The sequence below is a fragment of the Balaenoptera physalus genome, assembly GCF_965194825.1.
Source record: "Balaenoptera physalus genome assembly, chromosome: X".
In the NCBI taxonomy this organism is placed as follows: Eukaryota; Metazoa; Chordata; class Mammalia; order Artiodactyla; family Balaenopteridae; genus Balaenoptera; species Balaenoptera physalus.
In genome coordinates this window covers 131,608,320-131,620,600 of record NC_138903.1, presented here as the reverse complement: position 1 = coordinate 131,620,600, position 12,281 = coordinate 131,608,320, and the positions used below count along the sequence as shown (strand labels likewise).

General features: G+C 38.0%; 1 protein-coding gene and 1 long non-coding RNA gene across 4 annotated transcripts in view; both read left to right on the top strand.

Annotated features, from left to right (window-relative positions):
- LOC309651832 overlaps nucleotides 1-12,281 on the top strand; it is a 437,596-nt gene that overhangs the window by 147,294 nt on the left and 278,021 nt on the right. The gene's annotated exons all lie outside the window — the stretch shown is intronic.
- GABRA3 (gamma-aminobutyric acid type A receptor subunit alpha3) overlaps nucleotides 1-12,281 on the top strand; it is a 258,489-nt gene that overhangs the window by 190,935 nt on the left and 55,273 nt on the right. For all 3 annotated transcript variants that reach the window (XM_082444886.1, XM_082444885.1, XM_082444884.1), the window contains one exon: nucleotides 10,189-10,271. In XM_082444886.1, coding sequence (XP_082301012.1) covers nucleotides 10,189-10,271 — 83 coding nt within the window. The remainder of the gene's footprint in view (nucleotides 1-10,188; nucleotides 10,272-12,281) is intronic.

Sequence of the window (12,281 nt, the reverse complement as noted above, 5' to 3'; positions counted from 1 at the left end):
GTACTAAAGGTTGGGGAAAATGATAATCTAAATGTTAACATCCCCATTGAATGTAGAGGAGTAAAAAAGCATTTGGAAAATGGCAGTGATAAAGAAAGAGGGGTAGTGGAAAAATTTCTGTGTGACCCATGAGCGATAATAGTCTGGAAGTGATACAGAATGTATTTATCCAGTAGTTACAGGGAAGCATTATTGATTTTTTTTTTAAAGTGAGCAACATGATCAGATCATTTGTGTTAACACAAGTTGCTGAACCCAAAAATGTATGATAGTTCAAACATGACAGATTAAGAAAGTAGATTCTGCAGTAAGATTACTCCTGGTCCTTCCTCTGTAAAATGGGGTGAATCATAACACTACCTGCCTCATAATGTTGACTAAAAAACGCATAACCGAAAAGTTGTGAGTTATGTTTTATTTGAAGACATCACTGAGGACTATAGCCCGGAAATAACCTCTCAGATTGTTCTGAGGAACTATTCCAAAGAGGTAAGTGAGGAGCCAGGATATATAGCAGTTTTTGCTTTCAAAAAATCATGCAGTTGAACATCAAGAAGATTACTGCTAATCACAAAAACCAGACATCTGAAGTTAATGATTTTAGTGCTTTTCTGTATATGAGAAGGTGCAAAAGACTGGGCTGATTGAAATTATTCCTTTGATATGCATCTTAAGTATCTAGGGGCAGTATCCTGTTTTTCTCCATCCTGAATTCCCCTCAGGACCCACCGACAGGGGGTGGCTGCAGTGGCTGATGGCTTGGTGTCTGGCAACATTCCTTATTTATTGGAATGACAGGCAACATTCTTTGTCCACACTTGGAGTAAATGTGATAAGCCATGTGAATTGCTTGACATATGTCCTGCCACATGTCCACTCTGTGGAGGTTTTTGTGTTAATATCCCCATTTTTATAATTACTTAACTGAAGTTTCAATAGAACGACAGTCACACCATTAATAACTGGCAGAGCTGGTACAGAATCTCAAGTCACTCTTATGTTAAAGCAAACTGTTTTTCCCTACTACATCCCACTACTTCCTCTAAGAAGGGAATGTAGGGGATATCAGTTTTAAGCATAATGAGTTTGAGGTGGACATGACAAGCTGCAGCTGGAAATGCAGGTCTGTCACCCAGAACTTTGACACAATGGGATTTTATAAAATTAAATACATTGCACAAAGTGTCCTCTATATATTAGGCCACACACTAATAGTGTCCTATGTTTAGGTAAAAATTAAAGTAAGCACTCATTTCTCCATGTTGGCATCATCAAGAAGAAAGTGGTATTTTTTGACCAATTAAGAGAGACTTATTGTCATATTCAGACCTGCATGCCTTCCTTTATCCTTTGTCTGATTGGGTCAGTTTTGCTCATGTACTTGGGATGTTCCAAAGACAAATTATTTGAAAGATAAATTGTGCATGATACCTGAACTTTCCCCACCAACACACACGGAAATGTTAATAATAAATCTCCTCTCCTCTTGCTTTAGATACAAATAGCTTGCATTTGAGTCTTCATTACAGAGACTGCCTCTGAAATGGCCAGGAACCAAGGGAAGGCATTTAGGTCACATTGTTAGTTGTATAGGACTTAATGTAATCAAATCAACCAAGCATTGATAGCTTTGTTTCACACAGTCCTTTTTTGTAATGGCTTTTGCTCTAGGGGATTCCACCTGTAGTTCCTTATTCATTAAGCTAGCAACTGACTCAGGGAACCACACTTAGTGTGTTTCACTCTGATGAACAGAAGAGCATAGAAGAGATAGAGTGGCTCACTTTGGACTCTGAGAAAGCTTAGAATGAGGTGAGAAGCAAGTAATATTACAAGTCTCAGTTAATCACAAATTATGCTGTGGACTCTGTGTGGTGATATCAACCCCTACCCTCCAAGAATTCACATCTTAGCAGGAAAGATAGGACACATAATTTACTGTACTATAAGGCATAATGGAAGTTTCACAAAAAGCCAGCAATGAAGTGCTATAAGCTAAAAATTATAGGTTTCATTACAGCTTGGAGACATGGGCTGAGATGTGGGAAAGCATCACATGGGAACTAGCATTTAAGGGAGGGAAGGAAAAATGTATTCCCAAGAGATCTTCTCACATTTGTTTCATTTTTGCCAGCTGCAAGAGGAAATTAGGGCCTTGAAATAACAAGAATTGCCTTTATTCTCAAAGGCAAGAAGCTGAACCTCAGGCAGATTGAGTCTGTTAAAAAGATCATTCTAACACAAGGGGGATTTACAGATCATCAGAAGGGTCCCTCTGGTTCCAAAGAACCCAACTATTTTAGATGCTACTGTTTTCGAATACAAGTTAGTGTGTCCAATGCCCAGTGAGGCCAAACAAATGGAAACATTGGGGTTTGGAGCAGAGAAAGCTTTATTGCACGGCTGTGCAAGGAGAACAGGTAGATCATGCTCAAATTCCCCAATGGAGAAACAGGGGATTTGTACCTGGGGGGCCCCACAGGGTCCTGCTCAGTTTCACTACCCTTAGACAGAGTATGTATGTTATAGTGAAATGAACTTTAGGAATTAGGAGCTCTAAGTGTGAGTCCTAACTTTGGCCCAGATCAGCAGTGTAACCATGGACAAGGCATTTCTGTTTTCTGGACCTCAGTTTCTTCTTCTGGGAAATGGGACTGAAAATACCTGCTCTGCCTATCTTGCAGAAATATTTATTAAATCAAGAAGCATTTACTGACTATATGCTATGTGCCAATCACCATACTATGCATCAGATTAGAATAATATGTAGAGACCCTTCTCTCAAGTTTCTCACACTTATGTGCAGAAGACAGACACATAAACAGACTGGATATACTGTGTTTCCGTCAAGTAGAGCATTTATGGGGACATGAAAGTCATCTAACTTTTTGTTTTTTGATGTGGCACCCCAGGCAGGAGTGGCTCCATCTTGAGCCTAGAAAGTTATTTCAACAGTGTTAAGCACTAAGCTACTTGTACAAAGTGCTCTGGGATTTCTGTGAGCTGGAGAACTCACTATGCCTATAGGGCACATACAAAGTTACCACGGAAGAGGTAATATTTGAGCATGGACTTGAATGGAATTTGTTCCACATATAAAGAGGAAAGGGCATTCCTGGCAGGACAAAAAAGAACCCAACAATTTGTAGAAAGGCACAAAAGCATGAGAGCTTTGTTTTGCAAAATCACAAGTATTGGCAGATGGCTGGAGAGTGGGGGAAAAGTGTGAATATCAGAAAATGAGGATGGAGCAACACATCTGAGGTAATTGTTAAAACCTAGATGTGTTCCATATAAGGGCTAAATGCAGTAGTGAAGCTCTGGTATTCCAATTAGGAAGCCCAAGGGCTTCCAGTATACTGAAGCCTTTTGCCTATAGCTTCAGGATTTAATGGGAAACTTGCAGAAAACTGGGATTCTTTTTTTTTAGGTTTTATTGGAGTATATTTGATTTACAATGTTTTGTTAGTTTCAGGTGTACAGCAAAGTGAATCAGTTATACGTATACATATATCCACTCTTTTTTTTATGATTCTTTTCCCATATAGTCCATTACAGAGTATTGAGTAGAGTTCCCCGAGCTATACAGCAGGTTCTTATTAGTTATCTATTTTATATATAGTAGTGTTTATATGTCAATCCCAATCTCCCCATTTATCCCCCAGCCTTATCCCTTGGTGACCATAAGTTTGTTTTCTACATTCGTGATTCTACTTTTGTTTTGTAAATAAGTTCATTTGTACCCTTTTTTTTTTTTAGATTCCACATATAAGCAGTATCATATGATATTTGTCTCTCTCATTATGACTTCACTCAGTATGACAATCTCTAGGTCCATCCATGTTGCTGTGAAGGGAACCCTCCTACACTGTTGGTGGGAATGTAAATTGGTGCAGCCACTGTGCAGAACAGTCTGGAGGTTCCTTAAAAAACTAAAAATAGAACTACCATATGACCCAGCAATCCCACCCCTGGGCATATACCCAGAAGAAACCATAATTCAAAAAGACACATGCACCCCAATGTTCATTGCAGCACTATTTACAATAGCTAGGACATGGAAGCAACCTAAATGTCCATCAACAGAGGAATGGATAAAGAAAATGTGGTACATATATACAATGGAATATGACTCAGCCATAAAAAGGAACGAAGTTGTGCCATTAGCAGAGACGTGGATGGATCTAGAGACTGTTGTACAGAGTGAAGTAAGTCAGAAAGAGAAAAACAAATATTGTATAATATCGCTATATGTGTAATCTAGAAAAATCACACAGATGAACTTATTTGCAAAGCAGAAATAGAGACACAGACGTAGAGAACAAACATACAGACACCATGGTGGGGAGGTGGGGTGGGATGAATTGGGAGATTGGGATTGATGTATATACACTACCATGTGTAAAATAGATAACTAATGAGAACCTACTGTATAGCACAGGAAACTCTACTCAATGCTCTGTGGTGACCTAAATGGGAAGGAAATCCAAAAGAAGAGTGGATATATGTATACGTATAGTGGATTCACTTTGCTGTACAGCAGAAACTAACACAACATAGTAAAGCAAGTATACCCCAATAAAAATTAATAAAAAAAGAAGACGTGGTACATATATACAATGGAATACTCAGCCATAAAAAAGAACAAAGTAATGCCATTTGCAGAAAACTGGGATTCTTATGACTAATATACTGTTTGGTTTGGGTGTTTGATGGTGATATATTTCAAGTGACTCATCCTCTACTAATAATGGCTATTAATGATTTTACTATCTTTTCTATTTCAACATTAATGTCAGATCCTGCCCTTTACTCCATGATAATAGAAATAGCCTGCCTGACACCTCAACCATTCCTGAAGAGTGTTTTTTTTTTAAATTGAGGTATAATTGATGTACAATATTATATAGGTTTCAGGTGTACAAGTGATTCACAATTTTTAAAGGTTATACTCCACTTATAGTTATTATAAAATATTGGCTATATTCCCTGTGTTCTACAATATATTCTTGTAGCTTATTTATTTTAACATAGTGCATTGTACCTCTTAATCTGTAACCCCTGTCTTTTCCCTTCCCCTTCCCCTTCTCTCTCCCCACTGGTAACCACTAGTTTCCTCTTTGAACTCATCTTCTATTAATCTTCCCCCTTGGTCTCTCCACTACAGACACAGTGGCATAGTTGCTATTTTTGGAACACATTGGTCACATTTCTACCTCAGGGCCTTTGCATTTTCTGCTCCCTCTACTTTGAATGTTCTTTCTTCAGGTGTCCATAAGGCTCACTCTCATTACCTTCAGGTTCATTGTTTAAATGTCACCTACTCAGTGAGGTATTCCCTGAACACGCTATTGAAAATTGCAATGCCTCGTCAATAGTTTCTACTCACATCTTATTTTTTTTCCTGAGACATATTGCCTTTTAACACATTATATAGTTTACTTATTTTACTTGTTTCTTTTTTGTCTTCCCTCTACTCAAATGTAAGCTTCAAGATGGTAACAATCTTGGTATGTTTGCTGATGTACTTATATTGCTTAGAATAATACCTGGCATATAGTACATGATCAAAAATTATTTGTTGAGTGAAACAATTAGCAAACTTTTAGTCAGCTCTATCCCAGACTTGCTGGGTGATTTGAGAAATGTTCTTCCTTTCTGCTTTATCATATGTCAAATATATGATGGGATAAAACTGGATGCTTTCTATAAGGGTCTTTCAGTTCTGAAATTCTAGGAAAGAGGCTAGACGACCACTAAGTATAGGTTGAGATATTGTGCTCTTAAGGAATCATATTAAGATGCTATTTGCCTGTTGGTGCTTTACGATGACCTAGAGGGGTGGGATAGGGAGGATGGGAGGGCGGCTCAAGAGGGAGGGGATATGGGGACATGTGTATGCATATGGCTGATCACTTTATTGTGCAACAGAAACTAACATGGTATTGTGAAGCAATTATACTCCAATAAAGTTCTATTAAAAAAATAAAAAAAAAAGAAAGATGCTATTTGCCTGGAACCCTCGGAATACCTGAACCCTATATTGCCCGATCTATACCTCGCCTCTGCAAGGTCCCCACAGAAATACATGCTTTTAGGAAAGAAAAATCATTCGTTAGTTAATTGATTCAGTAGATATGTATTGAACACCTACAATGTGCTAGGTACTGTGCTATGCTCCTGGCACACATCAAAGAAGATCCAAGACAAAAATCCATAGCTTTACAGTAAGGAGAAAAAAATGATGATAAATAGAAAAAATTAATTACATGACATGTTATAGGTTAGGTACTATGGGAAAAGAAAGAGCATGGTAAAGTTTACTAACCATAGTATGGATAGTAAACTGAATGGAGGTCGGGGTAGGCCTCATTTACAAGATAATAAGAAAAAAAAAAAACAAGATAGTTAAGCAAAGACTTGAAAGAGGTATGAAAGCATACCAAGTGCAAAGGCTATGATGTAAGAGAGACTGGCATGTTGAAAGAGCAGCAAGGAAGCCAGAGTGGCTGGAACAGAGTGAGCAAGGGAGGGCATAGTAGAAGATAAGCCAGAGAGGAACAGAAGATAAGATCATGTAAGACCCTGTAAGCCATAGCAAGGACTTTGGCTTTTACTCTGTATAAGATGAGGAAATACTAGACGGCTATTGTGTAGAGAATATATTGGGTTGGCCAAAAAGTTTGTTCAGGTTTTTTGGTAAGACGTTATGGAAAAACCCGAACGAACTTTTTGGCCAACCCAATACTATAAGGAGAAAGGGTAAAAGTAGAGATACCAGTTAGGGTGCTATGGAAGTAATAAAACTTATTACTGTGGTGGAATAAAAACCAGCTGTTGAGAAGCAAAGGGTGGGGTGACAAGGGAGCCAGGGTGCTACAAAACATAGTGAACAGTGAAATGAGGGCAATACCTGAGGAGGGTGTGGGTATGTGTGTGCATGCATGAAGGGCTAAAAAGTACCTCCTTCCCATCTGTATTCCCATCTGTTTCTTTCATCCCCAAAAAAGGGGATTTCCTATATTGCCTTTTACTTCTGGTCTTTGCATAGGAATCAAAACAGGTTAAAACCTGGCTGGGACTGAGGTCCTATGATCTGATTATCACATTTTGAGGGGTCTTGGACCTTCTTTGAAAAGCCAACTGAAGATTACTTGCTGTACAGTAGATCTCTAAGACTCATTCATCTTGTATAACTGAAACTTATTACCCTTTCACTAATACCTCCACTTTCACTCCAGTTCCTGGCAACCACCATTCTATTCTCTGCTTTATGGGTTTGACTATTTTAGATTCCACATATAAGTGAAATTCTACAGTATTTGTCTTTGTCTGGCTTATTTCACTTAGCATAATGTCCTCCAAGTTCATCAATGTTGTTGAAAATGGTAGGATTTCCTTCTTTTTTAAGGCTGGATAATATTACATTGTATGTATATACATGTTCTTATCCATTCATCTGTTGATGGACACTTAGTTTGCTTACATGTCTTTGCTATTGTGAATAATTTTGCAATAAACATGGGAGTGCAGACATCTCTTTGAGATCCTGATTTCAATTCCTTTGGATATATATACCCAGAAGTAGGATTGCTGGATCCTATGGTAGTTCTATTTTTAATTTTTGAGGAGCCTCTATGCTATTTTCCATAGGAGCTGCACCAATTTATATTCTCACCAAGAGTGCACTAGGGTTCCCTTTTCTCCATATCCTCGCCAACACTTGTTATCTCTTATCTATTTTGATAATAGCCATTCTAACAGATGTGAGGTGATATCTCATTATGGTTTTGATCTGCATTTCCCTGATGAGTAGTGATGTTGAGCACCTTTTCATACCTGTGGCCATTTGTATGTCTTCTTTGGAGTAATGTCTATTCCAGCCAATTAAAAATACTGTGTTGAATACTTAAAACTTACTAAGTAGGCAGATTTTATGTTAAGTGTTTTTGTCACAAAAATCATAATAATTTAATAACAATAAAATAAAAGAGGGTGGAAGGAAAGTTTTGAAGGGGATGGATCTGTTTATGGCATAGATTGTGGTGATGAGTCTATTAGCCTGAGTGTAGTCAGGATGCTTTCTGCTGCAGCAAAAGCTTGAAGGGTCTTGAAAGTTGTAACAAGGAGGAGGGAAGGCAAGAAGGGAAAACAGTATGATGCAGTTGTTCAGAGAGCATTAGGATGCATTTAAGAACCAAGGAAACGAGCATAGCATAATTTGGCTTGTGAAGTACCCCACCCCAACCAACATCTGCTTTCTCATCACTGCTCTATGCTTAGGTGGGATGGGCAAGAAGTGGATGGGAAGGAAGATAGGAAAGTTATTATAAATCAGTTCTGCTCCTAAGCAGAAATCAATACCTTTTGCATCTTGCTTTGATTATCTATTTGTTGTGGTTTTATTTGCCATGTCCCTAGGACAGCTGGGTAGACATAAAGTAATTTCCCCTTGGCATTACTCATAAGATGCAGTATCTTGGAAATACTAATATAAGTGGAGAGAAGGAACACAATTTTCTTTATTAAACCCTCATGAAATCTTTTAATTATCCAACAGGAGCAAGCTTCTCAGTGAAAGACATTTCTCTTATATCAGATTCTTTGAGTCATGAAACCCCCTATTTATGCCTTAAGAATAAAGGGTAGATTGGTAAGGTATTGCAGGCTGACTTGGGAATGGAGCTTTTGTCCAAGACACATGGGAATTTTTATAAATATCCAAGGGATTAGTTAGAGCTGCAAGGACACTTGCCATCTACTTCTAACCTGTTACTATTTAGATAAGGAAATGGAAAATAAGATATGGGTAAATATTTGCTGAAGGGCACACACTTGGTTTCTGCCTTCCAGCCTAGGGTTCTTGCTAATAAACACCTGAGCATGTTTGCTTTAGTCAGCCTGCTTTGAGCAATATCTACTACTGCTACTCTGATCATTTATGAGGTGTCACACATTTATCATGTTCAAGAATTAGCCAGGATTGGAGATTCTTGCCAGTTGGCCACCTAAAGCTCCAAGAGGATAGCAGAGATTGAATCCAATATAACCAGGAGGTATACAGGTTAGCTAGAAATAGCTCATCAGAGTTAGGTGTCAAATAATTCTGAAATTTTGCTGTGTGAGTCCCATTTACACATAGCAGTCTACTTTCTAGGCCAAAGAAAGTTGAGTCTCAAAAATATCTGCAGGAAAACAGAGGGGAAACTTTGGAATCGATTATTTAGACAGACTAATGCAGAAGAATGAGTATGTGGGCATGGCAAGTTGTACCCTATCCGGATTTCCACTGAGGGATCCATGAACAGTCTCTCCAACATGTTGTCCCTATTAAGAGAACATGAGCTCTTCAGACTTGACCTCTGAGGTTATTGATGTCCTCCATAAACTTTGTAATTTTTTTCTGGCCAGCTACTGTGTGTGTGTGTGTACATGTACAAGTGTGTGTATGTATTCTCAAAGAGCCATCTTCTTAAACAAAGCTATAGCAGTTGCTGTAAGCAGCAGAGCCATCTTTTGTGCTTGTTTATTATCAGGTTAAAGATATTCTTTCTAGGGACTTCCCTGGTGGTGCAGTGGTTAAGACTCCACGCTCCTAATGCAGGGGGCCCGGGTTCGATCCCTGGTCAGGGAACTAGATCCCACATGCATACTGCAACTAAGAGTTCACATGCCACAACTAAGGAGCCCGCCTACTGCAACTAAGATCCGGTGCAACCAAATAAATAAATATAAAAAGAAAGATATTCTTTCTATACATCTCTCCTCTCCAGTGCAGTCTCTAAATTGTTTAACTCACATGATAGCCTGCTGAGGAGTATTATTTCAGAAATAATTAAACTGCTATCAGGAGTGAATGAGTCAGTACCTGGTGTTTCCAGACTTCTTTGGTGGTGGATTAGCTAAGGGAGCTCAGTTAGGGTAGACAAATGATATTTGTTTTCCTAAAGGTGGTAAGGTGGGACTTATATCTGATCTAAAAATCTAATATTGAATGCTACTTTGAGAGGCTATCTAGTTCATTTAATCCATCCCTTGTGTTCATAAAGTCTTGGATCTCAGTGAACCTGAACAAATAAAATCCCATTATTCTTAGCAGCACTCCATTGCTGGTGAACGAGAACTCAGCTCCATGTTTAATACCATTCATTTTAGCTTAATATCATGTTCTGTTATTCTTCCTTTTAGGTTAACAATTCATGCCGAGTGTCCCATGCATTTGGAAGATTTTCCTATGGATGTGCATGCCTGCCCACTGAAGTTTGGCAGCTGTATGTATTTTCTCACTTTCTGTTTGCCTGATCTTTTTCCAAAAGAAACAGAATATTTCCTATTCTGTCCCTTAGTAGTTTCAAAAGCTGAGACCTTTAATTCAGGCTGGTATGTGAGTGAGGAAGGGGAGTGGGGTGGAGTAGTACTAACTGATCAGGAGGAGATTTAACCTTTAACAGTTTTCCTTCTAGACAGGAAACCTTATTTCACCATTTTAAACTAATTTGTCTTTCATTAGATTGAAACATTAACATCTGTTTCCTAAATTATCCAGAAGACAAACCAAGACAAACCATCTAAAGGCAAGATCCCTCAAACAGAATGTGTTTGTATTTTTGAAATGCCTATTCTACCTGCATCCTCATATACTATAGTTCTATCTAATTCCCTACAGTAAATGGTAGACGGGAAGAGACTCTAGAAATTTCCTCATTTTTAGAGAGTACTGCCTTTGCCAGTAGCTGTAAATCTGGCAGAGAAATGAATAGATACATAGCCTATTTTCAAATGAATTAGAAAAATCAAAATTGAATAGAATTTGAGTGAGTTTCTGACTAAGAATTTCAGAGTAAGTTTCATTTGGGAGTCATCAGAGCAATATATCAAGGTCTGTGTTGATCATCTCTAAATTAGATTTATCTCTGTATTTTGAAGTAGAAAGTGCGTTTGAAAAGACCCAAATAATTATGTGTGACATATTTTTTCAATCATTGTCAAATATTTACAGATTGTCTCCCATGGGCCAGGCTCTGTTCTAGGAGCTTGGAATGTATCCATGAATAAGACAAAGACCTGCCCATATGGAGCTTACACTGTAGAGGACAGAGTGATGGCAAAAGAGAAAACAAACACTAGATGAAAAAGTAAAGTATAAAGTATGTTGTAAAATGAGATGCACCATGAGAAGACATAAAAGTACTACAGAATAAGGTGGGGTCAGTCATGTCTAGGTGGAAGATGAGCATTGCCATTGAAATTTAAAGTAGAGTAATCAGCGTAGGTCTCTTTGAAAAAGTGAAATTTGGGCAGAAATTTTGAGGAGGTAAAAGGTTTAACAAGGCCGATATTTGAGGAAATAATACTCTAGTTAGAGGGAACAGCCAGGGAGTCAGAAAAGTATCTCAGATATGAGATCAAATAGGGGATCAGGTCATCTAAGTCTTGAAGAACATTAAAAGGCTTTGAATTTTATTCTGGGGGAAAATAGGGAGTGATTGGAATATTTTGAACAAAATAATTATGTTATCTGATTTATGGTTTTTAAAGAATCTTTATGGATACTCTGTTAAAAATATAAGTATGAGAAAGATAGAAGCAGGGAGTCCAGTTAAGAGGTTATTGCAGTATTTCAGATGAGAGATGATAATGGCTCAGGTAAGAGTGATAGTGGCATAAGTGGTAAGAAGTAATTTGATTCTGGATGTATTATGAAGGACAATCCCAGAGGATCCTCCAATGAATTAGGTGTGGAATATTAGAAAAAGAGAGAACTCAAGGGTGACTTGTAGATTTCTGTCCTAATGAATTTACTATCAAGTTAGATGAGTATTACTTCCACTCTGGGAAGGATAGAGTTGTTTGTGGATAAACAATGCTCCCCTCATGAACAATTAGGAGACCCAGAACTGTTGAGCAATAAGGATTGAAGATACTAAAATTCTGGAGAAAGGGTAGAACCTCTCACAGATGAATCTGTGACCTGTAGCTTCTTCATTCTTGGTGGTACTTGCCAATTCTGGCCATGGATTTCAACTTGGAATTCAAGTTTGGCCCTGGGCATAGGGCTGCTGCTGGATGATATTAAAAAAAAAAAGTAATAATTCTGATGGTCACACAATGCTAAAGTGATAAAAGTAGAGATCTAAGAGATCTCAGCCTCTTGACTGATACCCCTCTCAATACAATTGCTGAATTTTGAACTTGCACAAAGTATAATAACTAATATGAAAACCTTTGAAAAGTAGAGCTGGCTTTCCTACAGTCTCCCAATGCTATAAAAAAGATGACAT